The 25,826-nt window shown below is 50.2% G+C and overlaps 11 protein-coding genes across 11 annotated transcripts; 8 read left to right on the top strand and 3 right to left on the bottom strand.

Annotated features, from left to right (window-relative positions):
• Nucleotides 1-1,071: 1,071 nt before the first annotated feature.
• Nucleotides 1,072-3,855, top strand: BGZ61DRAFT_480234 (uncharacterized protein; the record flags this gene model as incomplete). The annotated part of the gene is made up of 3 exons (XM_046249170.1): nt 1,072-3,002; nt 3,052-3,165; nt 3,207-3,855. 3 exons carry the CDS (start codon nt 1,072-1,074, stop codon nt 3,853-3,855), a joined length of 2,694 nt encoding a protein of 897 aa, XP_046101875.1.
• Nucleotides 3,856-4,095: 240 nt separating this feature from the next.
• Nucleotides 4,096-6,195, bottom strand: BGZ61DRAFT_356704 (uncharacterized protein; the record flags this gene model as incomplete). The annotated part of the gene is made up of 2 exons (XM_046240810.1): nt 4,096-5,889; nt 5,980-6,195. 2 exons carry the CDS (start codon nt 6,193-6,195, stop codon nt 4,096-4,098), a joined length of 2,010 nt encoding a protein of 669 aa, XP_046101874.1.
• Nucleotides 6,196-6,624: 429 nt separating this feature from the next.
• On the top strand, nt 6,625-8,729 carry BGZ61DRAFT_495648 (amidase signature domain-containing protein; the record flags this gene model as incomplete). Its single annotated transcript, XM_046250919.1, has 7 exons — nt 6,625-6,909; nt 6,975-7,817; nt 7,879-7,926; nt 7,991-8,192; nt 8,255-8,329; nt 8,380-8,514; nt 8,602-8,729. The coding sequence occupies 7 exons, from the start codon at nt 6,625-6,627 to the stop codon at nt 8,727-8,729; spliced, it is 1,716 nt and encodes a 571-aa protein (XP_046101873.1).
• Nucleotides 8,730-9,755: 1,026 nt separating this feature from the next.
• On the bottom strand, nt 9,756-11,318 carry BGZ61DRAFT_357481 (drug resistance protein; the record flags this gene model as incomplete). Its single annotated transcript, XM_046240882.1, has 4 exons — nt 9,756-10,222; nt 10,305-10,375; nt 10,495-10,808; nt 10,875-11,318. The coding sequence occupies 4 exons, from the start codon at nt 11,316-11,318 to the stop codon at nt 9,756-9,758; spliced, it is 1,296 nt and encodes a 431-aa protein (XP_046101872.1).
• An 893-nt stretch (nt 11,319-12,211) lies between these two features.
• BGZ61DRAFT_495646 (aromatic prenyltransferase) lies at nt 12,212-13,940 on the top strand (the record flags this gene model as incomplete). Its single annotated transcript, XM_046250918.1, has 2 exons — nt 12,212-12,236; nt 12,718-13,940. 2 exons carry the CDS (start codon nt 12,212-12,214, stop codon nt 13,938-13,940), a joined length of 1,248 nt encoding a protein of 415 aa, XP_046101871.1.
• Nucleotides 13,941-14,515: 575 nt separating this feature from the next.
• BGZ61DRAFT_495645 (RNA ligase/cyclic nucleotide phosphodiesterase) lies at nt 14,516-15,256 on the top strand (the record flags this gene model as incomplete). The annotated part of the gene is made up of 1 exon (XM_046250917.1): nt 14,516-15,256. The coding sequence occupies one exon, from the start codon at nt 14,516-14,518 to the stop codon at nt 15,254-15,256; it is 741 nt and encodes a 246-aa protein (XP_046101870.1).
• A 998-nt stretch (nt 15,257-16,254) lies between these two features.
• Nucleotides 16,255-18,048, top strand: BGZ61DRAFT_495644 (general substrate transporter; the record flags this gene model as incomplete). Its single annotated transcript, XM_046250916.1, has 5 exons — nt 16,255-16,678; nt 16,732-16,835; nt 16,886-16,974; nt 17,028-17,433; nt 17,512-18,048. 5 exons carry the CDS (start codon nt 16,255-16,257, stop codon nt 18,046-18,048), a joined length of 1,560 nt encoding a protein of 519 aa, XP_046101869.1.
• A 412-nt stretch (nt 18,049-18,460) lies between these two features.
• Nucleotides 18,461-20,233, bottom strand: BGZ61DRAFT_356857 (uncharacterized protein; the record flags this gene model as incomplete). Its single annotated transcript, XM_046240825.1, has 1 exon — nt 18,461-20,233. One exon carries the CDS (start codon nt 20,231-20,233, stop codon nt 18,461-18,463), a length of 1,773 nt encoding a protein of 590 aa, XP_046101868.1.
• Nucleotides 20,234-20,666: 433 nt separating this feature from the next.
• BGZ61DRAFT_356737 (uncharacterized protein) lies at nt 20,667-21,607 on the top strand (the record flags this gene model as incomplete). The annotated part of the gene is made up of 2 exons (XM_046240812.1): nt 20,667-20,784; nt 20,835-21,607. 2 exons carry the CDS (start codon nt 20,667-20,669, stop codon nt 21,605-21,607), a joined length of 891 nt encoding a protein of 296 aa, XP_046101867.1.
• A 328-nt stretch (nt 21,608-21,935) lies between these two features.
• Nucleotides 21,936-22,566, top strand: BGZ61DRAFT_455453 (uncharacterized protein). Its single transcript, XM_046246383.1, has 3 exons — nt 21,936-22,239; nt 22,301-22,428; nt 22,493-22,566. Exon 1 carries the CDS (start codon nt 21,964-21,966, stop codon nt 22,195-22,197), a length of 234 nt encoding a protein of 77 aa, XP_046101866.1. The 5' UTR covers nt 21,936-21,963; the 3' UTR covers nt 22,198-22,239; nt 22,301-22,428; nt 22,493-22,566.
• A 1,343-nt stretch (nt 22,567-23,909) lies between these two features.
• BGZ61DRAFT_507532 (uncharacterized protein) lies at nt 23,910-25,744 on the top strand. The gene is made up of 6 exons (XM_046251915.1): nt 23,910-24,217; nt 24,276-24,489; nt 24,543-24,634; nt 24,696-25,093; nt 25,155-25,254; nt 25,305-25,744. Exons 1-6 carry the CDS (start codon nt 23,975-23,977, stop codon nt 25,506-25,508), a joined length of 1,251 nt encoding a protein of 416 aa, XP_046101865.1. The 5' UTR covers nt 23,910-23,974; the 3' UTR covers nt 25,509-25,744.
• The last annotated feature ends 82 nt before the right edge of the window (nt 25,745-25,826 follow it).

Genomic DNA, 25,826 nt, shown 5'->3' with positions numbered 1-25,826 from the left:
AAAGGTCATCCAAGTGGTCATCCAAACAGAGTCATGTACATGAGCAATCTTGGTTCTGCGCTCGGCAGCCGATATACTCAGACCAGCAGAATGGCTCATCTAGCCGAGTCTATTCAAATCACACAGGGATTCATATATGCAGCAATAGACGCCCATTCGGACCGGCCTATATATTTGAACAATCTTACGCTCCGCCTTGGGGATAGATGCACGAGCAAGGAGAAGAAGCCGACCTGAACAATGCCCTCGGTGTCGTACGAGACGCTCTCAACGTATCATCAAAAGACTCAGCGAGTTCTTCACCGCTAATAATTTCTAGAACCACTAGGAAAGAATCCTCTTTCTTTCCAACAGCGAGCACACTACAAGCAGCACCCTCTGCTGGTGAATGTCTCCCGCACGATATTGCAAGCTGGCGGACTTTTAATTCATGCTAGCAGGAACGAGATCCTAGAATACTGAAAAGGTCTTTACCAGTTCAAAAAAAATACTCCGCCGAGGACTGCCGCCGCACTGCCAGAAAATATCTCATCAATGGTGCACGAATTAACCGCACGAATGTGTTCACTAATGCTGAAAAACGTGGATACGTTACATCGACACTCGTATTCTCGCAAAACACCCCGAGTTCGTAACCCGGAATCGTAAGTTAGTCTAAATGCGCTCCAATTATTGGTGGACCTGCGGGTTTCGGATAGGGCAAGAGATCGGCAGAGAATATTAGAGGGTGCATGCAACACCTGACCTAGGTACGAATTTGGCAGGTCCGGAGGCTGTTCCTCCTTTCAAGAACAAAGCTCCCCGTAAATTTCCTATTAGGGCTTGTCTGGAAGCATGATTTGCTGCTATAGTAGATGCGTTCCAATGGCAGCTGGGTGGGTGATGTGCTTGAGGGATCTGCATAGTTACGGTTTGACGAGTTCGCTTCTCATTGCGGGGGACTTTTGTGATGTAATGGTTATTGCAACAGCCTGGACATTGTGTACCGTGGTATACACGCTTATAAAAGGGGCCGTTCTGTATGCACTGAATTAGGACGAGCAAAGCAAGCAGCAGGACACTCAATTCGCCATGCCAACTCTCATACAGCTCGGCAAGATTCTTGCCCTTGCCTATTTATTTGGGGGCAGTGCGTACGCCCAATCAGATAATCTAGGTCTTGGCAATGGCTTCATTGATGTATCCATTGGCAACTTCAAGGCCAAGATTGCTCATGATGCCCAAGTCCTAGCTTCGCTCTCTCCAGCTGGCGACTCTTTTGACTTTTTGCCCTACGATCTTCTCAAATATCGTGCCGCGAATGGCCAGTACCACTGGGGCGATATCACATATCGCTACCGACAGGGAGACGACACAACATGGATTGATGGCGATTCAGCGCAGAAGCGTCAGCCAGTCAAAAACATGACTACTGGAAGCAATATTCTCGCAGCGTCTAGCCTGGAAAAAACTCTTCCGAATAGCCCGCTTAGCATTGCCCGTGAGTGGCTTGACGTATCGGGAGATCTCGGCCTCCGCTTCACGCTGAAGAACACCGGCAATCAGCCCATCGAGATCGGTAGCCTCGGATTCCCAGCCGAGTTCAACAGTATTTTCAGCGGCAGAGCAGCTACCGAGATGCAAGCCCACTGCTCTCTCTCCGATCCATACATCGGCATGGACGCAGGCCAAATCCGCGTAGCTCCTGTCAAAGGTACCGGGAAAGCTCTTTTAGTAACGCCGTTAGGCGGTACACAGTCTCCCCTTGAGGCGTACCGCAACCTCAAGGAGGCTAGCAGGGACCCTACGTACTACGGAAGTCAGACCTTTGAGGGCTTTTATGAGTGGCAGGTCCTCAGCAAGGCTTGGGCAGAGAACGAGTGGAAGGACCAAAAGCCCTGGAACACGCCTTCATCCAAGGTCTTGAAGCCAGGCCAGTCGCTCAAAGTCGGCGTCAAGTTCTCCTTGGCGGACAGCATCCGCGACTTTGACAAGGCCGTTCGAAAGGCGGGAAGCCCTGTCGCTATTGGTGTTCCGGGCTTCATCACTGCACAAGATCTGCCAGCCCAGCTGATTCTTCAGAGCGACAGCAAGGTCTCTTCTGTTACTGTTGAACCAAAGGGTGCACTCCAGGTCAAGGATAATGGCAATGGCCGGTACACACTTACTCCCTCCTCTTCCTCATGGGGTCGAGTTCGAGTGACTATCGTCTATAAGGATAAGAAGGTTCAGACTGTTCACTACTTTGTGACCAAGTCTACTACGGAGACCCTCGGCGATATGGGAAGATTCCTAACTACAAAGGCGTGGTTCAATCAGTCGCTTGATCCCTTCAAGCGGTCCCCTTCCGTGATGACATACGACTATGAGAAGGGACAGATCGTGGACCAGGACTCGCGAGTTTGGATCGCCGGCCTCAGTGACGAGGGTGGTTCCGGTGCATACGTCGCAGCAGCGATTAAGCAAGTCATCCAACCTGACGCCGAGGAAGTTGCAAAGCTCGACGAGTTTGTCCAAAAGGTCATCCGGGATAATCTCCAAAGGAAAGACTACGGGGTCCAGAAGTCTCTCTTTTACTACCAGCCAGCCGATGTGGACTACGAATACCGCAAGGACATCGACTGGACCAGCTGGACGTCTTGGAACAAGGCGGCCGCCTCCGACATTGGTCGCGCATACAACTACGTACATCCCGTAGCAGCATACTGGTCCCTGTACCGCGTTGCCCGAGCGTACCCAAATCTCGTCTCCAAGGACTGGACTTGGTATCTCAGTCAGGCCCGAGAGACTATTCTCCGAATGACCAAGGCCGATGTCGGGTACAACGACTTCGGGCTGATGGGAGAGACTGTGTTTGGTGAAATTCTGGCAGATCTCCAGCGCGAGGGAAATGTCACTGCCGCCGATGAGCTGGAGAAGGCAATGAAGGAGCGAGCTGAGATATGGGATGCGCAGGAGATTCCTTACGGAAGCGAGATGGCTTGGGACTCTACTGGTCAAGAAGGTGTCTACTACTGGACCAGGTATGTGGTTCTCTCTCTGCTTGTTGCTAATGCTAATGCTAATTTCTAGGCACTTTGGCATGACTGAGTCGGAGAAAAAGACCATCAACAGCGTGATAGGCTACATGCCCAATGTACCGCATTGGGGCTGGAACGGAAACGCCCGGCGATATTGGGACTTTGTGTAAGCGAACTTTCTGTCGCATCAAGAAAATAAACTCACAGTCAAAGCTACGGAGGTAAGCTCAAGAGGATCGAGCGCCAGATTCATCACTACGGCTCAGGTCTCAACGCACAAGTCCTCTTATCAGCATTCCGCGATGACCCTTCAGACGCATATCTTTTACGCGTGGGCTACGCTGGTTCAGCTGCTCCCCTGTCCAACATCAACCAAGACGGCTTCCCGAGCGCTGCTTTCCACTCTTTCCCCGACACGCTGAAGTGGGATGGCATCACGGGCGACTACGGTGGTGGTTTCATCGGCATGGCTCTGAACTCGGGCACGTATGTCGCCGACGATGAGGAGTTGGGCTTAGTCGCTTTTGGAGGTATTCTTTCCCTGAATGGGGGCAGTGTGACTGTTCAGCCAAAAGATGCTGTGCGGAAGAGAGTTTTCATCGGGCCTCTCAAGGTACTAATAACGGTCGACGTCGGTTCCATCGAGGAGTTCACGTTCGACTCAGCCAAGGGTACTGTTGGAGTTAGTCTGTCGCAGTTGAAGGGCTCGCCGGAAGCTTCAAGGGCTGTTATTTGGGTAGAGTCGACTGGTGGTGAGAAATGGCAAGTGAAGGCGGAGGGAGCGTCTGAGGGCCGAGGCGGCTGGATTGTTCCATTGGGACCTGGGTCTATTACGATTTCTGTTAGCAAGGCATGAACTTTGTTGAGATTCATAAGTCAATAGCTCTATATAACACGCTTGATTCTCAGGCCTCTGGTGCCCGAACCTTCCCGCGATGATAATCGTATTTCTACAAGTCCCAAATGGATACCAAATAATTTCGTTGTTTTAAAGCAACACGTAGTTGTTTACTCGAATAGCAAATTAGGGGTTAAAAAGCTAGCTAAATTATCTTCGTTATTCCTCGTGACCACGTACAAAATTCAATCAGCCCAGTCAGTTCAAAAGCCCACACATGGCCAAAACCGCCATGTTCGAGCCCTCTTCTCCATTTACATCCCCGACATAACCGAGCCTGCCTGACCCAACCTTGGCGAACACCACTGCAGCCTCACTCGATGTTTCCCTTTCAGTGTACCAGGCCGCTGATCTCTCTATGCCTTTAACGAACAGCGCCTTTTGGCTGTATGACGAAGGGAGCCGACTTGTCAGGTGGCCATCAACAACACCGCTGCGCAAGCTCACGTCTGTCCGGTTATAAGATCCTCTCTGCCAGGGAAGACCCAGCCTCGCGAAGAAGCGGTTAAACTGGCCCCCGGTCACCATGCTGCTGAAACAACCTGCCAGCACAACTGTGGCCCCCTCACGGAGGCGGTCGATGACACACTCCCAAACCTTCTTCTGACGCGTGAGAGCTCCATCGACGACAAGGATGACGGACGGAGGCGGCTGATGTCTAAGCATGGTCAGGGCGGCTTCTGGCGTCGTGGCTCGCTCCATCTTCGCTTTCGAACTGATATGCGAGACCAGGTTTCCACAACAAGCGTCGAATAGAGATTCACCCTCAAGGCACAGCGTAAGGACACGAGAGCTTGGTCCGGTCCCGGTCGTCGTGATTTGCGAAGAGCCGAACGAAAAGCCGAACGTAATATCTCCAAATTCAGCCTTGGCCCCTCCATTTTGCGCCACCCGTTTCGCCGCCGCATCGGCGTCGCCATTCAGCTCCCGTGGGATCTTCCACAGATCAACAGTCATCCCCTGGTCCTTCCATCTTTCCACTTCACCAAGTAAGACCTCCCACAAATCTCGATTCTTGACATTGTCGCGGTTACGCGTCTTCCACCCGTTGCGCACCCAACCTTTAGCCCAGCCGGTGGCGCCATCGACCACATAAGATGAGTCGGTTGCAATGACAATGCTGTGATAGCCCTCATTCTGCCAGTCACGGAGGCGCAAGGCGCCGATGGCTGCCCGCAGCTCAGCTCGATTGCTTGTCGCCACGCTGTCATCCCCAAATGGGCCCTTGTCTTCGAGCCGACCGGACACAACACCGCGGTAACTCTCTTCGTCATTTCCAGGCGGTCCGCACACGACGGCCCAGCCTGCACGAGGTTCCAGCTGACCGTTGTTTGAACAAGCACCGTCGGTGTATACGAGGACCTTGTTTCTGTCGTTGCGGCAGATAAACCGAATCGTCTGGCTGCGGACCATAGGAGTTGGCGGGAAGAGCTCAGCGGGGTGGGACGTCGGCAGCGGAGGCTCGAATCGTGATGGAAACACCTTTCCGGTTCCCTTTCTCAGGGCTTCCGATAACGGGTTGCCCACACCAACATCAGCAGCTTTACCCTCATACACGCGGGTAAGTCCGCAAGTGTCCGAATCAACCATTATGATAGCATCTTCGATGTCTTGCCAGGCACGTTGGCACTGGTGAAGAACTAAATCCGCCTCCTCTTGAGAACCAGGGCTGAAGGAGGATGGCAGGGAGGGGGCCTCATCCTCCACCAAAACTTCCCAGAAGAACGAGTTTGCTTCATGCACCACCTGGCAGAGCTTCAGGTATTGGTCTTTCAGTGTGTCAACCTTCGTTGAGATGTCCCGCAGTCTCATGGTCCTCATGAATTGTCGCGAAAGCCTTCCCACAGGTCGGTCGAGCGCGTAGCTAGGCTCGCCGAACCCACCTCGAGACTCGTCATATGCGCTTAGGTCGAGATAAAGGCGCAACTTAAGAAGGGTGAGGGCCACGAGGTGACTGAGGCTTGGCGCTCCTGAGAAGAACATGTCGGTGGGCTCAAAAACGTCGGCTCCGCGAATGTCGAGGTATGGTAGCGTGGTGTCGTCCCAGTTGTAACGGCCATTGTAATGATCTTCGTCGTCGACAATGGCCCACCACTTGAGGAAATCGTAGCACTCCTGGTCCCGGTCGAGCCGCAGCAGAAGATGGGGAATGATGTCCCGTACACCGAGGTTGTCGTTTCGACGGAGCCGCAGAATCTCGCTGAATTGCTTAAGAGCATCTTCTACATCGGGCACCGTATCGCGTTTGAGGAGTGCGTTGGCAGCGGCGAACCGCGCCCTCATCTCGTCGTCCACCATGGCGGCGGAACTGAAGCTGGAGAGCTTTTGGGCTGCTGAAGAACTCGCCCCAAGGCGAAGTTCTCGTAGACAGTGACAGTGAGATTGGAGCAGTATCTGGTCTCCGCCACTGACCAGGTGTGGCGCATAGGATCGTTGCGATGCTGTTGGACCAGATAGATAGCTGGAATACACTTACGAGAGGCTGTTCACGAGAGGCTGTTCACGGCCTGGCCCCCACCAAGGACCGCCACATGTGCCAACGGGTGAATCACGCGAGTTATTCCTCCTCGTTCTCGAGAACAATGGTTTCACAGCCTTTCCCTTCAACTGTTCCCTTTCCCCGCTTTACCATTCACGTTCAACCCGACAAGTCTCGCTGTCTAATCAGGCACTAATAACACTAGAAAGCGACTAGGCGTGCTCTATCATTCTCCACTACTGCCTAGTATGAGAATGCATCAACTGCCGTGGGAGGCCCAGGCGGCTGCGAAGCGGGCTGCGACTCTCGCCAAAATCAACCCACGATGGAGACTTGCGCCCGAGGACCTCGAACGAGCTCGTCACCAGCGGGACCTCACCGGCCTGTTCATCCAGGAGTTTCTGGATGCAGACACAGTGTCAATCACGTCGATGAACAGCTTACCGATCCTTGCAGCCATCCGGGATCAGAAACTGTCTGCGACCGAGGTTGTAACCGCTTTCTGCAAAACGGCAGCCGTTGCCCATCAGATCGTAAGCTCAGCTCTACAACTCTGTCTCGTGATTTCCGGTACAAATCTGATGCTCATGTCGCTTAGAACAACTGTCTTCACGAGATCTTCTTTGAGGAAGCACTCGATCGAGCGAAGTATCTAGACGACTACTACACCAAGAACAAGAAACCCCTCGGGCCGCTTCATGGTCTTCCTATCAGTCTGAAGGACCAGTTCCACGTCAAGGGGACTGACACCACAACGGGATATGTGGGTTGGATTGGAAGTAACCTGCGTATCTCGGACCCCAAAGAAACCCACAAGGTCGAAAGCCAGATTGTCACGGAACTGCTATCCCTGGGAGCAGTTTTGTTCTGCAAGACAAGCCTGCCTCAAACGCTTCTGTTTGGAGAGACGAAGAACAACCTCATCGGCCAAACACTGAATCCTCGAAACCAGAACCTCTCATGCGGCGGATCATCTGGAGGGGAGGCTGCACTGATGGCATTGCGCGGAAGTTCTCTTGGCGTTGGTACTGATATTGGAGGATCGGTTCGCATTCCCGCTGCCTTTTGCGGCGTGTTTTCCATCAAGCCAACCCCGGAGCGACTTTCCTATCGCGACGTCGCGAACACGAACCCGGGTCAAAACACCTACCGCTCAACTATTGGGTTCCTCGGGACCTCGATCGATGCGCTGGAAATACTGGTCAAATCCGTTCTCAACCTGGAACCCTGGCGACGTGATCCAGCTGTCGTGCCGCTTCCTTTCCGCCAGGAAGTCATAGACTCATACATGTCGCGAGTAGATTCTCAGGGGCGTCCGAAGCCACAGGGAGCGCCTCTGAAGATTGGTGTGTTCTGGTCAGATGGTGTTGTTGGTCCCCATCCCCCTGTTCTTCGAGGCCTTCGGATGGTCTACAATGCACTCAAGTGCTCTGGTCACAAGGTACTGTATCACGCTGTAATCCCAATATCCTGAATCTTTTTTCCCTAATATCCCTGAGTAGATGATGGATTGGGCACCGCCGTCACAGGCTACGGCCAAACGTGTTCATGTAAGCTGAACCCTTTCAAGTCGTTGCCCAACGGATAACGCCAACAAACTTCACTTGTATCTAGGTATCCTTCCTCAAAGCTGATGGAGCTTACGACATTCATCAACACCTAAATCTGTCAGGAGAGCCTTTGATCCCCGACTTGAGAGATTCATTCCAGCTTAGGGCACCAATGGACTTGTTACAGTACCAGGACCTGTCCCTTCAAGGCCTGGACTACGAGCGACAGTACTCGGACTACTGGAACTCCACCGCTGACTCAGATGGTATGTTGCAGCCAACTAGAAGTCTAATCCGAAGCCCAGGTCCAGAGTTGACGTCCTTCTAGGCCAGCTTGTCGATGCCGTCATTATGCCTGTGGCGCCGCACGCAGCTGTGATTCCAGGCAAATTCTACCACACAGGCGAGTTCAAGAAATAGTATCACACAGCAGTAAACTGATTTTGAGTGCAGCATATACTGAAGCCATGAACCTGACGAACTACTCCGCCGTTGTCATCCCAGTCACAAAGGCAGACGAGAAGATTGATGCTTTCGACGAATATTACAAGCCATTGGGAGAGAAGGATCAACTCAATTGGCAATCGTGTGAGTATGACCGGAGGCTGTTTCAACCTTGAGACCATGTCTTCACATTTCTTCCCTGGGAATAGTCGGGCTAAACAGCTTCAATAGATGATCCAGCAGTCTATGATGGGGGCCCTGTTGGAGTTCAGGTTGTTGCAAGAAAATTTGAGGAGGAGAAAGTTCTGGCAGTGGCTCGAATCGTCTGCATGGCCCTTGAACACATTCACGCTCATTGAGATCTTGCTCATTGGGATCTTGCTCGTGTGATATCACAGTTTGTCAGATCCGGTGATCCCGTAAGTGGGATCTGACAGTCTGAGTAAGGAGCCTTTGGCACAGGGAAATACAGGATCCGATAAGGCAAAAATAGCCTGATTGAATCAAGAATAATAACAATGAGTCGGGACTTTCCGGTCTTTGGTGATAAAGGTCATCTGATCGGATGAAAGACGGGATCTGTTAGCAGCTATCATCCTTCTGGCGTCTCATTCAATTGACAGTCTTTTAACCTATCCTTTTGAGACCTCTCAGAAATCTATTTGATCAAATAGTATCAGCTGAGAAAATCATCTATTTTGCCAAGTCAAGCTATTTATCCGATCTTCAAACCCAACTCCATCCAACCTTTCTGTTGCAATACTATTGAGGTTATTACAGCTCTGCCTCTAGGTGGGTTGTATGTTCTTAGTATCCTCTGCTTACTTCCTCACTTAATAACCTTATTTTCTTTATTGTAACTGATAACTTAACTGTGTAATAATTACTTTAATTCTGGTAAGGGATTTCTCTTATTTCTCTTATTTCTCTTATTTCTCTTATTTATTATCTTTATTATTTTCCAGCAGATCTAGCTTTTTCAAGACACAGCTATTACCTGCAGCTCATAAAGGTATTGAGAAAGGTAACCAGTTGGACTAGAAACCTTAGTCTGTCTGAGTGTATTGTTGATCTTTAAATGGACTGGGCTGGTCTGTATTGTTGATTCTATTGTTGGTGTTTTTTTTTTACTGTTGAGCTTCTAGTCCCCCATCTGGGTATGTGTGTACTAGGGCACCCTAACCTCTTGATACTTTAGTCATCACTATTCAAGTAGCAGATATGTGATTAAAAAAAAAGGAGTGGCAAGGATCTCGCGGCTTGATGCCATCTATCTGCCTTGCGCAACTGAACATCTAAAGACCAAAGCCGTCCGATCCCTTCACGACGAATGTGAATGGCGTCTTGGAATTACAGCAACGAGCGCAGTGTATTACGTTTGTAACTCAAGACCGGCCGAGATTGCGAAAGAAAACGGCGGCAACTACTACAGAAAACCCTGCTGACGCGACATTCGTCCACTGGGCGGCCTGAAGCCCACGCAAGAAGTTTGAGTCTCCAAGCGGATCGCTGATCTTGTGTTCGCCCTGTACGGCCGATTGAATTGCCGTGGTGACAACTAGGCCAAGCGAGCGGCTGATATGATTCACCGTCTGCAACAGTCCACCGCCAAGAGCCTGATCCTCCTGTGGGAGCTTCTCGGAAATGAATAGACCTACTACGGGCCAAACCACCTCAACACTGAGGCACAAGCACATAGCAGGAAAGCTCCATGCCCAATACGTCGTGTGAGGTGGGATTGCCGGGATCGCAAAAAGTAAAGGAGACGCAAGGCCGCACAGTAGACCGAACTCGAGGATATAGAACCCCGGGATCCGAGATAGGGCGGGCGAAACGGCAAATGACACGACAACTGGGAAAGAAAAATGTGAGCAAGCTTGAACGTGGTTAAGGCCTTGATATTCCTTTTGGGTGGGCAGGTATGTAATACCTACGTCCAGCGATGCCGGAGGGCAAAAACCGCAGAGTAGTGTCTAGGACTCCAAGCCCGAGATAATCTTGGTAACTAACACGAGTCGCTATCAGTGATTGCCTTTTGAGAAACAAGTCACTAATGGCGGAGGCTTTCAGTGACTCTAGGATGGAAGGCTAGCAAGAAGAATAGGAAAACAGTATAGGACATACAAGAATGTCACAAAGACGAGAAAGCTGTTAAAAGCCGCATAGAAGCAACCGACCACAACAAACAAAGCAGAGAACTGCAGGTTTCGGAACATCGATATCCTTATGAGGAGCTGTAGAGTCGAGGATTTTTCGAGACGATATTGCCAGTATACGAACAGAATGAGTATTAGAACTGAAACGGCGATTACTAGGGGAATCCAAAATGTTTTCCAACCTAGTGTATCAGCCTGCGTCAAAGAGATGAGCAGGAGTACTAAGCCGATCGAGATCAGCCCGCCACCTATCCAGTCAATACTAAGGTACCCTTTCTCGTCCTTTTGAGAGCTGGCTACGGTATTGTGCCGTATCTGAGGTTCAGAGGTGACAATGAAAGCGGCAACCGTCGTAACCGCAGCTAGGATCACAGGGATCCAGAAGACCCATTTCCACGACAGAAAGCCACCGATAACGCCACCCGAGATACTACCTAACACCGATCCGAGCGACGCAGCAGCCGACGTGGTCACGTAGGCTCTATTTCGTGATTTGCCGGGCGGAAAGGCGTTGGCAATGATACCGATCGCGGAGGGGATCATGGCAGAGCCACTAAGGCCCTGCATAGCGCGTATGATGTAGAACGGAATCTCATGTGTAGCGAATCCCAGGCATAGAGTCGATATCGTAAAGAGAGCCGAAGAAATGAGAAATACCAGGCGGCGCCCATATACGTCGGCGAGGCGGCCCCAGAGGAGCATGAGACAGCCCGAGGACACGTTGTATATCGAGATAACCAGCTGCTGTCGCTGGGACGGAATCCCAACTGCTTCGCTCAGATCGGGAAGCATGACGAGAATTGCTTGTAAGTTCAGGATCTACTCTTACAGGTTGCTTGGTTATCATCCCATACAGTTGTACATTTGTATCCCACGAGTCAGAGAAGGGAAAACGACGTACTGTGAGAAGTCCCGCACTCGGCAAAGTAACGACCAAAAGGACACTTCGAGCCCTGGACAGATTAGGGAAACTGGAAAGGCGCTGTTGGCCAGAGCCTGCAGCTTCTGTTGGATTGTCCGCCCGGTCTTCGCAGACTGCACCCTCCTGTGCCCATCCGGGCGCCAGCATGATGTCGTCGGCGATGATGCCATTGCTGCTTGCGCCCGTAGCATGGGCCGAGCTCGCGTTGGTCATCTTAGATGGGAGACTGGGCGGGTGTGGTCTTCGTTGGGCCTCGTTCGCGGTAGGATGCACCCGGTTCTGAATTTGTAACAGTTCAAATTACACCGCATCGAGAGAAAACATCAAGGACTGGTTGGATGTGATGCTAAGGATTGAAGTGAAGGCCGCTGATGTGTCGCTCTGCGTCAGCCTTGGCAGGTAATCCAGGCAGCACGACATATCAGACATATTGACACCACACTTGGCAGTAGGTATCCGGTGACTTACCCCTGAACCAACAAGAGAAATCTCGCAGGTGGATGCAGTAACCGTTATATGAATATTGACATATAGGGAAGTGAGCAATTATCACCTAGATGCTGACACGAGAATCACCGGGGAACGATGCAGAGCAGAGTCTACGTTGGTTTGAGTTGCATTGGTACCTTGTAGCATTAGCACATCTGTTTATAGTCAAGGAAGGTGACGATGAGGAACCCTCATCGGAAGATCCTACGCCCTCAATCTGACGTATTGAAAACACATATCGTTTCCGGCCTTCCTTTCTTGGTGAAAGGAAGGAATGGGGTTGACAGTCGGAACGCGGCGTGGAATATATCGTTCATTCCCGTGTGAATGGCGTTTGCATCGCACACTTCCCAAGACTTTGCATCCCGCAAATTTCGTCAAAGTAAAGACCAAGTGCGTCATGTCGTGATCCTCCGTTGGGTAGTTGGGCAGGAAGCGAGCCTCCTACCTTCGGGAACTCAGAACTCCCATTCATCCTATGTGCTATGCTTGGGAGCTTCTCAGCACTGCAGAGCGCCAGGCTAATCACCCGGAGCTCGAGGGACATGAAGTGACGTCTTGGAATTTAGGCAGGCCTGCGAGTAGCGAAAAGAGCCAAGTATCTGTGATAAATCAACCATAATAGACGGCCCACCCATGGTCAGCAATCAATCCATTTCCCCAGTCCACAATTCAGCATCTTACCAGACTTACAAGCCTCGAGTGCAACGTACGCATCACACTCAATCATCATGCCTCAAACTCTCCAGGCCCGAGCTGTGCTGCACAATCATGACATAGTCCAGCCTGCGTGGAAGACTTTGGACAAGTGGCTTCCACCTATCTCTGAGGACAAGGACTGGTGGTGGAAGTCTCTTGGGCGGCACCTTATCACTCTTCTCGACCATGCCGACTACAATCTGAACGAGCAGTACGAGGCTCTGCTGTTCCTGCACCGATGGGTCGTTCCCCAGATGGGCCCCAGACCACGGTCCATCCATCCAGCATGGAAAAGTTTCATGACGGATGACCACTCTCCCATTGAGTACAGCTGGAAATGGGGCCTCGGCGACAAGAAGCCTGAGGCTCGCTACAGCATCGAGGTCATCGGTCCTTTGGCTGGAACCAAGGAAGATCCATTCAACCAAGCTGCCACACGAAATCTTCTGCAGAGCCTAGCGGCATCAATGCCTGGGCTCGATCTGACTTGGTTCGACCACTTCTCGCGAGAACTGCTGGGTCCTGGGACGCCAGCCTTGTCTTCCTCGTCGAGCCCAGGCAATTCAACCATGTTCCTTGCCTTCGAAATGGTACGCGGACGCATAGGAGTCAAGGCCTATTTCTTGCCCGTCGAAACAGCCGAACTCAGTGCCGCGTACCAGATACTGCGGGCCATCCGGAGTGCAGGCTGTCAGAATCTGGAGGCTGTTCACCAGTTGGAGTCGTACCTCCTGGACGACACCGCCGGATCCAATCTGCGACCATTCATGCTTGGGATCGATTGCATCAGCCCAACGGCCTCACGGCTAAAAGTCTACGCGCGGTCAACTGAGACCTCGTTTCATTTCGTTCGCAACGTCATGAGCCTCGGTGGTCGCCGGACGGGCCTCGACGCCGTGTCGAATGAGTTCTTCGATCTGTGGAAGCGCACCGTTGGTCTCGATCCCAACAGCGGGCCTGAGACAGAGTTGCAAGCTGTGGACCACCCCACGTCGGGTCTTTTATTCTACCTCGATGTTGCGCCTAAATCTCCTCTTCCTGATGTCAAGGCATATATCCCCGTTCGGCACTATGCTCAGAACGATCTACAAGCCGCACAGGGGCTGATCAGTTACCTCAAAGACCGGGGCCGTGGCCGATACTCACGGCCGTACTTACGGAGCTTGGAGGCTTTGGGACCGTGGAACAGTCTGGGACGTGATACTGGCGTGCAGACTTATTTCACGATTGCGTACCAGCGTGGTGATTTGTCTATTACGTCCTACTTTAGCCCGCAGATGTATACTGCACATAGACGGTCTTAAAGATGATAGATAGCTAAAACGAGCTTAAATACAACCCCTAGGACAAGCTACCAACTACCCGTTCGAGGACCGACTTAGACAAGACAATGCCCTAATCGTCAATCACGATCATCGTTGATGCCCTACTATACGATGTTGCATTCCATATCTTAGAAGGCGATAAACCTCGAGCAAGTTTACCTGCAGGTCCTTCATAAACAAATGGAGCTTGCGATTCTTGTGACCCTGGTTCGTTACGGTGCGTTGATGAACACGTGGGATGCTAGATCGTGTCCTTGGGAGGGGGTTCTTTATTATTCCACCAGGCTATTTTAGATGATATGGGTCGCTTAGATCGGCTAATTAATCACCACCCGTTTGCCAACGTAGTCTAATGTCATCGCCTATCTCTAACCGATACTTATCTCTTGCCGAAATGCCCCACGAGCATTGGCGGCTCCCGCTGACCCCGCGTTGTTGCGCTGTTGCTGTCACGTATAAAATTAGGGAATGCACCTGTTCTCGGGAAGAAGGAAGACAACATACCTCCACGTTGGGACTCTTTTCTTTCAATCTGATCTTGTTGAGCTTATAAAATGATGTCGCCCTCTATGACCACCACCGTGGCCACTGCTAGCCGGCCAACCTATCCTGTGGGCGTTCCCATCAAGTTTTCAGCAGATGGTGCTGTCCAACGATACCCTGGAAACACAACCGTCTGCCACATACCGGCTGGCTCACCTCTATTGCCCGGCCTTCATCGCGTCCACGATACTCTGGGTTCTCATCCAACACTCTCCCGGATGATTCGTCTTGTGCCTCAAGAATCATGGCACATGACCGTTCTCGATGGCGTTCGTGAAACGGAATGCGAGCCTGGAATGTGGCCGCAGGGGCTGGAAAAGGAGCCCCTTGAGACCTGTACCAAGGAGTTCTCGCGGAGCCTGAGACAACTCGGGCCAGAGCTGGAGAAGGAAGGCCTAGCTCCGCCGTACCGAATGCGTGTTCGGGGCTTTGACCCTGCCGTCGTCGGAGTTGGGCTTGAGGTGGAGGGTGCTACATTTGAGGAACAGCAACGAATGAGGAAGCTCAGGGACAGGCTTGCAGATACACTGGGCTTCCGAGCGCCGAATCACTTGACGTACCAGTTTCATGTCACCATTGCTTACTGGCTGCGACACGTTGATGGCGAAGACAGGACTGAGCTGAACAAAGTGTTTAAAGAGCTTCTCCCTGCCGTTAACATGGAATTCGAACTTGGAGCGGTGGAGTTTTGCACCTTTGAGAACATGTGTGCGTACCCTAGACTGTTCTATCTTGGTGATGCGAGGGAATAGAACTGCGAACTTGCGAGACAGTGTTGGCTTAGTTCGCCAGGGACCTGCTGGGACTAAGGGACTTGCTATAGACCAGATTTAGGACATAAATAGATTGCGTTATTGCTGTCGAGTTCTTTTGAACTGAGAATCTTTCGCGTTCATTGTAAACTTTACGACTAAATGAGAATCAATAATTGTGCTTGACATATGAGACGATCATTTTTGCATCTTCCCATCGTTTATTCGCCAATTCCTACCCTACATTTATATCAGACTGTCCTAATGGTAGTGGGGTATAATTTTAATTTCCTGAAAGACCCTAAAGCTCGGTTGTCTGGCAGGGCCACCCACGTGGCCTTCAAGTGAAATGGAGGCAACGTGGTGAGCAAGGCACTGATTTACGACAGCTATCCAATCTATACCTAGGTAATGCTAAGCTCGGTGACCAGTAGCCGACTCACGAACATGATCATCGAATGATGCGGTGGTAAACGACCAGTTAGCAAGTCGAGCCATGAGACCATTCACGGTCCCATCCAAGCCAACATCTGAATTGAATTGAACTTAGCTTCCCTCGCTAGCTCGCCTGGAGATAAGTGCTCGGCTGTAGATAAGCAGACCCCAGTCTCGATGGTCTAGTTGCTCCATGAAGGTTCGACGGCCGGTGCTGAGCTTAAGCACGCTGTCAACCCCACGATTCTGACTGGTTGAATTTAACCGGAAACACCACTAGTGAAGTGGAGGTTAGGTCCACCGGTTTGCTAGCATTCAACGCTCAGGCAGGAAACACCAGCAACATCTTGCCCTACCCTTGAGATGCTTTGGGACGGCAATTCTATATAAAAGTCCTCGTCAGCCCGTAATATGACAATTTAGAGACATCAAGTACCAGCGGCTTTTCATCTCATAACCCTCGCCCTCTTTACATCCTCCTCTTTTGTAGTGCCTTGCCTACTATTTTACCAGCAATGGGTGACTCCAAATCACCAACCCAGGCGGAAGAGCCGCAAGCCACTATGGTCGAGTGGCTCACTGACGCACAGGATGCCACCGCCGAGGAGCATAACCTGAGTCTGCTCGACGCTCTCAAGCTGCGTCCCAGGGCTGTCTTTTGGAGCCTCGCCATGTCCACGGCAATCATCATGGAAGGATACGACACCATGCTTGTTGGCAACTTGTTTGCCCAATCAGCATTCAAAAAGAAATACGGACGCCTTGTCGGGGAAGACACTTACGAAATACCTGCCTCATGGCAAGCTGGCTTGAGCAATGGGTCGGCCTGTGGTCAGCTAATTGGTCTTTTGCTCGCCGGATATGTTAGTGAGCGTTTTGGATTTCGCAAAACAATGACCGTTGGCCTCAGCATGATTGCTGTCTTGATCTTCATTCCTTTCTTTGCCCCTAGTCTCGAAGTTCTCGAAGTCGGACAGATTCTTTTCGGTTAGTTCATTCAGAAGTTTTGGCTATTATTCCGTTTCTTACATGCTATGCAGGAATTGTGCTGGGACTATTTCAGACAACCCCAGTCATCTACGCCATGGAGATATCCCCTGTGTGCCTTCAGCCATATCTTACATCATATGTCAATTTCTGCTGGGTATGAAACCTCTGACAGCCGACTTGTGCCATGTAACTAATAGTTCAAAGGCTATCGGTCATCTCATTGGCGCAGGCATTCTTCGAGGCTGTCTCACTCTAGAGGACGAATGGGCGTATAGAATCCCTTTCGCAGTACAGTAAGATTCACTGTTAGCAAGCCGCTCTGTTTCCCCACTAATTTGAAGCGTAGATGGGTCTGGCCCGTTCTCTTGATCCCGCTCCTGCACTTTGCTCCGGAATCGCCTTGGTGGCTTGTTCGACAGGGTCGACTAGAAGACGCCAAGGCGGTGCTAACACGACTTACATCTGGTGGCCATGTTGGCATCAACATTGACAAACAAGTGGCTTTAATGATGGTCACAATGGAGCACGAACGCACGATCAATGCCCAGACATCCTACTTGGCATGCTTCAGAGGTGTCGATCTCCGGAGGACGTTGATCGTAATTGGGATTTACTGCATGCAGACTCTAAGCGGTAATCCTCTGCGTGGTTATTCCACATACTTTCTTCAGCAAGCTGGCCTTCCGACTACTCAAGCCTTTAACATGACGATTGTCGGCTATTCGTTGGCTCTAGCAGGAGGTTTCTTTACGGTATGCATCACCATCATCACGCCAGCAGGCTACACATCTTTCCCCTTGAACTTTAAACTAACCATACAGATTCTTCAGTGGGCTCTTTTGCCTGTTTTCGGCCGTCGCAGCATCCTTCTCTGGAGTCTTGTCATGATGTTTGTTCTGATGGTCCTCATCGGCGCTCTTGGGGTGCCACAAGCAGAGTCTCCAAAGGCTGCGTACCCGTGGGCAATTGGCGCTCTCCTCATCATCTCCAACTTCCTTTACAACTGCTCCATGGGGACCCTCACAAACACGCAATGCGCCGAGATCCCATCAGCCCTCCTTCGCAGCAAGTCCGTCGTCCTAGCTCGCTGGAGCTATTCCGTCACAAGCATCGCTGCCAATTCTCTCACGCCATATCAGTTGAACAAGACGGCGTGGAACTGGGGTGCAAAGACCGGCTTCTTTTGGGCAGGAGGGTGCATGATTTCTGCCGTCTTTGCTTTCTTCTGCGTTCCGGAATCGAAAGACCGAACGACAGCGGAGATGGATGTCCTGTTCGAAAGGAAGATTGCCCCACGCCATTTTGCCAAAACTCCAGTGGATTTGATCGAAGCAATTGGGGAGCAGGATGAGGGGAAAGCGGTCTAGATCAGTAACTCTGAAAGAGTGTCCTGCATCTCTTGGGATAAGAGAGAAATTTAGGGATAGCATTTACTTCATTGAGGGACTTTGAGTCTGGTGTGACTGTGTTGATAGGCACTGGGCAGTTTTAGTGTAGTTGGATGCTTGGCTAAATACTTATTGAATGGAAAATCCGTCTAGTAACTGGGAAAAGGGCGCAATCTCTGCTTCTTTTTCGTCCCAGTCGCTACTTGTTTCGGCGCATTGCCCTGCCCAAACCGTCTTCTCGTCGGGCTACACCAAGTGCTACCCCCACCAAGAAACTTTGTTGTCGCAGGATAGTTGATTAGGTATGTGGCATCTTAGACTTGGATCCATACAATCTATTATCATGACTTTGCCAAGCCTGCATCGAAATTGCATTATTTCCAACGAAAATCTACATGAATGGGGGAGGCACACCAAAATACCAAACACAGAAATATTTGGACGTCACCCGTCTTTCTTTTCGCGCCTGGGCGTCCGAGAGCTCTTTACCGAATGCTGCAAAGAAGTCGCTTCGGTAAATGGGGCTTTGGATCTGGGCGATTCTCTCTACTGCCCACTGATTCTGTTCCTGGTCCATACACTCGATTGCATATAGAAACAACGGGCGAAGATAGCCCGGGTTGAGCTTTCCTGCGTCGGCTCCTTCGTCGTTAGTCCCATCACCATCGACAATATCTCTAATTGCCTGTATTGATTCCCTCGAATCTGTCCATTTAGACACTGGGTCACCCAGCACTCGGTCTATCTCAACAATCTCCGCGTGGTACGCAGCATCACAGATGCCAATGAGGGATATGATGGGATTTGCGATTTTAGGTGCAAGCTGTGAGCGGAGGCTTTCTCGTGTTTGACTTTGGATAGCGCAGCGACTGTGCCATAGATCGTGGAGCCGGGACTTGATGGCTGCTATTTCTCGAACCACCTCCTCCTGGTCCATGCCTGTGGTTCGAGAACGGTGATAATGCGTCAATTGGGCAATCTCCCCAGACAGAATTTGGAGGCGGTAGTAGTAGTTGAAGATAGGAGCACTGAGCTCTTGGTACAAATGACTTGATAAATCTGAATGGAAGCTCGCCGGTGGCTTGATATTGGGTATGGCGCCGTCGTAATCGGGGAATAGACTGTAAACACTATCCGATATGAGACCCATACCCCCTCCACGCAAAGTGATCCGATTGATTATCTTGAACCATGCGATGAGTCTTATAAACAGCTCCGAATGAGTTGAGGGATAATGTGCCCAGTCCCTCAATCCCTTCAGGAACAATTCGCTTGGCTCTTTCAGCGTTGGGGTTATCTCCCCAGAATGAATTAGTTCGAAAAGGCATAGCAGGAACGTAGCAACCAAAGTGCTGCCAAAGTCATGGCTGTCGTTGTTCAGGTGCTCCTGGACAGCATCCTTCGCATAACGATAAAGCGACAGCGCTCTGGCTACAGACAAGGAGTATAGTTGTGCCTTGTATAAGGCCGAAACGGCAGTAATGGCCGAAGAAATAACTTCGCAAGATCCCCCGAGCTCGACAACGCAGTGTTTCATGATCTGCCAGTTGACGCTGTCGAAGGGGGTGATCCCGGGGCAGTCAATTGTTTCCAGGAAGAATGCCGAAGATAGCTGCAAGGGTTTGCCGCGGGCTGCGAGAAGATCCATTGTGGTGGTCAACTCAATGTCCCGTGATATCAGAGTCGCCGGCGAATCAGCCTCTGCTTGACTGTCATCAGGAGTCCACGGGTTTTCCCGTCGACCCTGGAGGGCTTTCTCCAAGCGCGAGGTTACATCCACGATTGATATGTCTGGATACTGAAAAGGTTCTTGGCTCGCACTGCAGGATGATGGTGCCTCAGGGCCAGCGTTGAGTCCGTCTGCGTCCTCAAATGGGGGACTCGGATGGACTCCAGAGTCGTGTTGGGGCCCTGGGGATTGAGCAGTCCCATTGACGCATGATGATTGGCCGGGAGTAGTGCTGCTAGGATTGAGAGGGCTAGCAAGAGCCTGTTGAGCTCTCCTAGGCTTGTATGTGCATTGCAGCTGCAGCCTTGTACAATTGTTGCAAATGGGTCTCGCTTCGTCGCACTTTACCTTCCTGGAGCGACAGGTCAGACATCCACTCCGAACACGACCACGGTATCCATGCTGGAGCGCTCTGGGAGCGATCGGCTTGTGCATTGTTGCTGTGTGGATAAAGTCACCGGGTTGGCTGTGATGGCCTGGGAGAGGAGACGATAAGAAGGAAGGTGTCGAGGAATTGCCGATCGCCTCCCTCGCTTCGCCGGGGCCTGTTTTCACTCTCTGCTCGAATCGAGCGAGTATCAGTGTAGCCACTTTCGAGTGGTTTTGCTGCACTACGGCTGAATTGTTACCGTTCTGCGTTAGGCCTGAACGTCGGGCTTATCTCCAAGCGAGCTATGTATACGTGAATTATCTCTTGCCGACTCATGGGGAATGGCGTGTTGATCATGACGGCGCTAGATACTCCACTTTTCTGGTCCTGGACCTCGAGGTAGACGGACAAGAGAAGTATAAAGAAGCCAGGAATTCGAACTTCATTCCGATCTAGTATCATTTTCCATGTTATTGAAATTCAAAGAAATTATCCAACATGACAGACGACGAATTGCGAGATATTTGCAACTATCTAATAGTCGTTGCGAGAGAAGCAGGCAACGTTATCCGGCATGCCCAACCGACTTCCCTTACTACCACATGTAAGAAAAACAGTTTGTATTTCATTACCGATTCGACTTGTCAGTAACTAAACATTTCCTAGCTGCGGATATTGTGACGCAAACGGATAAGGCTGTGGAGATATTTATCCGAAGTCGTCTGACGGAGCGATATCCTGCCTTTGATTTCGTCGGCGAGGAATCCTGCAAAGTCGGGCTTGAGATCACAGATCACCCAACATTCATAGTAGATCCTATTGATGGCACATCGAATTTCGTCCATGGATTCCCGGCGGTGTGTGTCTCGATAGGGCTCGTTGTCAAAAAACAGCCAACGGTCGGGGTCGTTTTTAACCCGTTTCGAGAGGAGTTATGGAGCGCCGTTCGTGGCCAAGGCGCCTTTATCCAACAATTCGACGGCAGTATTCGGAAGCTCCCCCTTGTTTCGGCACCTTTGGATGGGTTGAGAAGCGCCTGCATCGGTATTGAATGGGGGAGTGACAGAGAAGGACCCAATTTCGAGCTCAACCTGAAGGTCTTTACGATGCTGGCTCGGACTACTGCTACAGGAGGCGCATTTGTCAATTCGCTTCGATGTACTGGTTCTGCTGCCATCGCGATATGTAGAGTCGCAGCAGGACAGCAAGATGCATTTTGGGAATGCGGCTGCTGGGCTTGGGACGTTGCGGCTGCTTGGTGCATCTTATCCGAGGCTGGAGGAATCATGGTTGATGGGCACCCTGGCAACTGGGATCCACCAGTTGATAATCGACGATATCTTGCAGTGAGACCGGCTACGGAAGGTCAGAAAGAGTTTGTGGAAGAGTTTTGGTCGGTTATTGGAGATGCTCGGTCGATATATGGGCCTGCACCTTGACTATTTGGCAGTGTAGAGTTTGCATCTTGTGTATTTTACTATAATGCGCAACAAATCTAGACAATTTTTCTCCTACCAATATATAGAACTACTCACTGCTTTTAATCAAGGCTGCTTAGTTGCACGCTATATTTACTCAATCGCCACAAAAAGGGTCGGGCGCTTTACTTTCTGAATGCCCATGGATCTAAGGTCGAAACAGCTAAGAAGGAGGGTATTGACAGACTGATCGGGCTGGCGCTCAGGTTGTTATATTTGAAACAAGCGCACGTGACACATCGACCGCCCCCGCCCCTCTCCAGGTTGAGAGCACGCCCTTCACTTCCTCTTCACAACAACTCCTCCTCACACCAACTATGGAGGAACACATATTACGAATTCGTCGCGCACAGGAAATCAGAGTCATAAATAAGGCACAAGCACAAGCGGCAGCAGTCCCATTCCGCGACGATAGGTGGATGTCCGGCCCCCCAAGTTGCTATGCTGCGGATTTCGAGACGCCGCGTCTCCGGCGATGCCCCTTTTATCCGGCTACGATTAACTGGAAATCCTCCTCCCGCATTAACAGTAGCCTCGATAGATATATTTAGAAGGTGTAGTTTAGAGCGGATAGCCCCTATATCCTGAAGGTAGTAAGTATTCTATAGTATCTATTCTGTAGCTGGCGTTTCTTTTCTAACTTACTTCTTTAATTCTGAGATACAGAGCCGCCTGACTTCTATTACTACTTTGCCGCTCAGAGAGAATACCAGAATACTGCCCTTCTCCAGATAATAGAAACGGCGGTGCAAAAGGCCGCTATCGCAGCCACTCCAATCCTGGTAAATACCAACCTAAGAACTAAAAATAAAACTTTAGCTAACCTTCATACCTTTTCTAATAAAGGCCGCCAATTACATCTATCTACTGAAGAATCAGGAGTTAAGGCAATATCATCAATCCCACATATTAGAAAGTGCTATAGCTAGTTAAAGCTCAGCAGCCAAGTATTCCAGAAGTTACCTATAAAATTAAAGCCGCCAAATCTCCATATCAGCAAAATTAACCACGCTATATTAAAATACAAGAAATATACTGTAATTATATACAAATATATCGAGGAAGGCAAAAACTGCTAGGATATTATAGAGGAAGTAGATAATTTCTTTTAGCTCGCTAGCTTCAGTCACAACTCCTCCCCTACTATAAGAAATTAGAAGAGTGGAGTCCTTATAGATCTGTCGGATATCATTTATATTGGTGGATATAGATAGCGCCCAAAACGCTATAGGCCAAGGACGGCGAACATGCTGCTGAGAGCATAGCACCTCCTCGGCGCGTGGATTAAATCGGCGTTGTTCGACACTCGCCTCAGGGTCTATGGCGTTACGGGGATAGAGGGGCATGAACATAGAAATTCCCATAGCTCGTCTTTTAAAGAAGTCTCAATTAAATGTTACTAATTCCCAAGTATAGCAATTCGTTGCGGACAATCCATAATGACTTGTCTGCTCTAGCGGCGGCGGTTCCAGTTGCTTTACAGTGCGGAACAACTATAAGAAAATCACCCAAGCTCAGGATAAAGTGGTGGCAGGTCAGGATTGTAGGCGAAAATAGAAATCAGGACAGTCTAGATTCATCGTCGAGTATCTCTGTACTTGGACTTCCTGGTTTCATCCGTCGACAAGCTTATGTACATATTAGGTATTGAGGCTATGAGGTATGGGCTCATATTAAGCTGCTAAATTCACACCGTGATAAAAAGGATATAGGCTGTTTTTCTTTCCTGCCTGATCTTGGATGCGATAAAGCATTTGCAGAATCTTGTAGTTGATTATATTGAAGGAGAACGAGCCATCTAAAGTTGCACTAAGCACACTGTTATGTAAGACTACGCGCAGCAATACCTAAAACAATCTATCATTGCTGCATCTCATAACGCCGCGCAGTGATGAGATCTCCTTCCCACTTGAGTGATATTTGTCCTTTGAAGCGTCTCCAGACTTGCGAAACTCTTGGAGAGAATGAATGCCGTTTATCCATGCAGTGAATTTCCTCGGAGAGGCAATCAGGACACATGTCGAAGTTTGCTTGCACATATATGTCACAAAGAAAAATATGCGACGGTGTTTTCCTACCACAGACGTCACAATTGACGATGCGCCCAAGCATATTCCAGCAGTCTTCGAGCCGTGTCAGATATGTCGAGTAGCCGTGACGGCGGTCAACACAGTGCCAACTGCACTATTAGCACCGTAGAGCCACCCAATCGGTCACCAATCCCCGCAGCCGGGGGTAGCCGAAAGAAATTTACAACTCTGAATCTCTACCGAAAAAAGTAAGACAACAAGTCTCCCATCGCATCTAAGCCTAAGACAGACCGCAAGAATGTCGTATGGAACAGTGAAGCCATCAGCCTCAAAGCCGGATCATTCGAATTTATCCGCGCCCTTGCTTCAGAGCGCAGCTGGCGCCAGCCCGCCGTCTCCTCCGGTCTCTGACGATGAGACTCCGACAGCGGCATGCGGCCAAGAAAGCCATGACAACGCCTTCTGGGAAGCGCTAAAGGCGTTTTACGTGAAGAATATTGGGCTTTTCTTCGTTTTTGTAGCCCAAGTGTTCGCTTCTATTGTAAGTGAATAGTCATCCAGTCATCTACAATGGCGAACAGCCGACGTTAACTAGGCAGATGTCCATGACAACCCGACTACTGGAGACTGGCTTTGAGACGAAGTTCCATGCCCTTCAGATCATTTTCGTGCGCATGTTGACCACTGCTGTTATTGGGTCCATGTACATGTGGTACCAGCAAGTCCCAGACTTTCCCTGGGGTCATCGCGGCGTCAGAGGACTGCTCGTTATTCGGGGCATGGCGGGCTCGACAGGATTATTTGGTTTATACTGTAGGTTTCACACGCATCAAATTGAGAAAGTGTGTCCTGACAGGTGGAAACAGATTCGCTATCGTACCTCGACATCTCCGACGCAACCGTAATTACGTTTCTTATCCCCACCTTGACGACGTTCGTGTGTTGGGTTATTCTCAACGTAAGTCAGACTAATCAATGTATGGGCTCGTGGATCTCTGAGTCTGATTTCTCGAACTCAGGAACCATTTACTTTCAAGGAAGCTTCCGCCAGCTTCATCGCATTTGTTGGGGTATTGGTTATTGCTCGCCCAGCTTTTCTATTCCCAAGTCAAGATGATGGCAGTCTTTCCATCCACTCTATTGACGTGGCTTCCTCACATTTCAACGCCAGCCCTCAAGGAGGGTTACTTCCTCCAGTCAAAGCAACTCCTGCCGAGCGATCCATTGCGATAGTTTGTGCGATATTGGGATCATTTGCAGCGGCGACGGCCTACGCCATTATTCGTACAATCGGAAAGCGAGCCCATTCGCTAGTGAGCGTCAATTATTTCGCCGTGTTGGCTACTGTCAGCTCATTTCTCATTATTATGATTCATCCGGATCTTCAGTTCGAAATCCCTCAAACTCCTATACAATGGTAAGAAGCATGCAGTCGGATATAATAGATAGGGCATAGAACCCAGAACTAACGTATACAGGGCTCTTCTTCTTTCCATTGGTCTCTCAGGTTTTCTGCTACAAGTTTTCCTAACAGAGGGACTGAAGAGGGAGAAGGCGGGCAGAGCAACAAATCTCATCGTAAGTTTCTCAGAATACAGCATCCCACCAGTTACCTAACAGGTCCACAGTACAGTCAAATGATCTTCGCGCTTATAATCGAGCGTGTTGTTTGGGGAACCACGCCGCCACTCACAAGCCTTCTTGGAAGTATCCTGATCATTGGAGCCGCCGTCTGGGTTAGCCTGCAGAAAAAGGCGCCTGTGGAGCAACGAAAGGCAATCGCTGAGGAGCGAGGGCTCTTGGACGGTGAAAACGAAGAACGACAATCCTAGCTCATTATTGGTTGGCTGTTCCCCTTTTGAGATGGGATAAGTAGAGAATCAGTAATGACTAGATACCCCTTGTCGGAACCAATTAAGGAGAAGCCAAGACACAGGGTACAGAGAAAGAAATTAAAATAAAATAGTCCCTGGCTCCTTAACTACTAGAAACCTTTCGTATGATCTAGAGAGTATCCTCAGGACGCGAGACGAACGGCAAATGCCCTGATGAAATCCTATAAATGGTGACGTTTCATGTAGCACTTGACAACTCTCGGCAGCTCTAAAAGAAGACCTATATACAAGCCTGTTAAATTCAATATGCTGGAT

The sequence above is a fragment of the Ilyonectria robusta genome (assembly GCF_021365365.1).
Source record: "Ilyonectria robusta strain PMI_751 chromosome Unknown BGZ61scaffold_15, whole genome shotgun sequence".
Classification (NCBI taxonomy): domain Eukaryota; kingdom Fungi; phylum Ascomycota; class Sordariomycetes; order Hypocreales; family Nectriaceae; genus Ilyonectria; species Ilyonectria robusta.
Note: the sequence above shows the minus strand (reverse complement) of the source record. Positions and strands in the feature narration are given on the sequence as shown.

Excerpts from the sequence above, each read along its gene's own strand:
- BGZ61DRAFT_455453 (XM_046246383.1), top strand. The coding sequence starts at position 21,964 with ATGGAGGAACACATATTACGAATTCGTCGCGCACAGGAAATCAGAGTC.
- BGZ61DRAFT_507532 (XM_046251915.1), top strand. The coding sequence starts at position 23,975 with ATGTCGTATGGAACAGTGAAGCCATCAGCCTCAAAGCCGGATCATTCG. Across the intron at positions 24,490-24,542 it reads AGGATTATTTGGTTTATACT|ATTCGCTATCGTACCTCGAC; the intron begins GTAGGTTTCACA and ends AGGTGGAAACAG. Across the intron at positions 25,094-25,154 it reads CCTCAAACTCCTATACAATG|GGCTCTTCTTCTTTCCATTG; the intron begins GTAAGAAGCATG and ends TAACGTATACAG.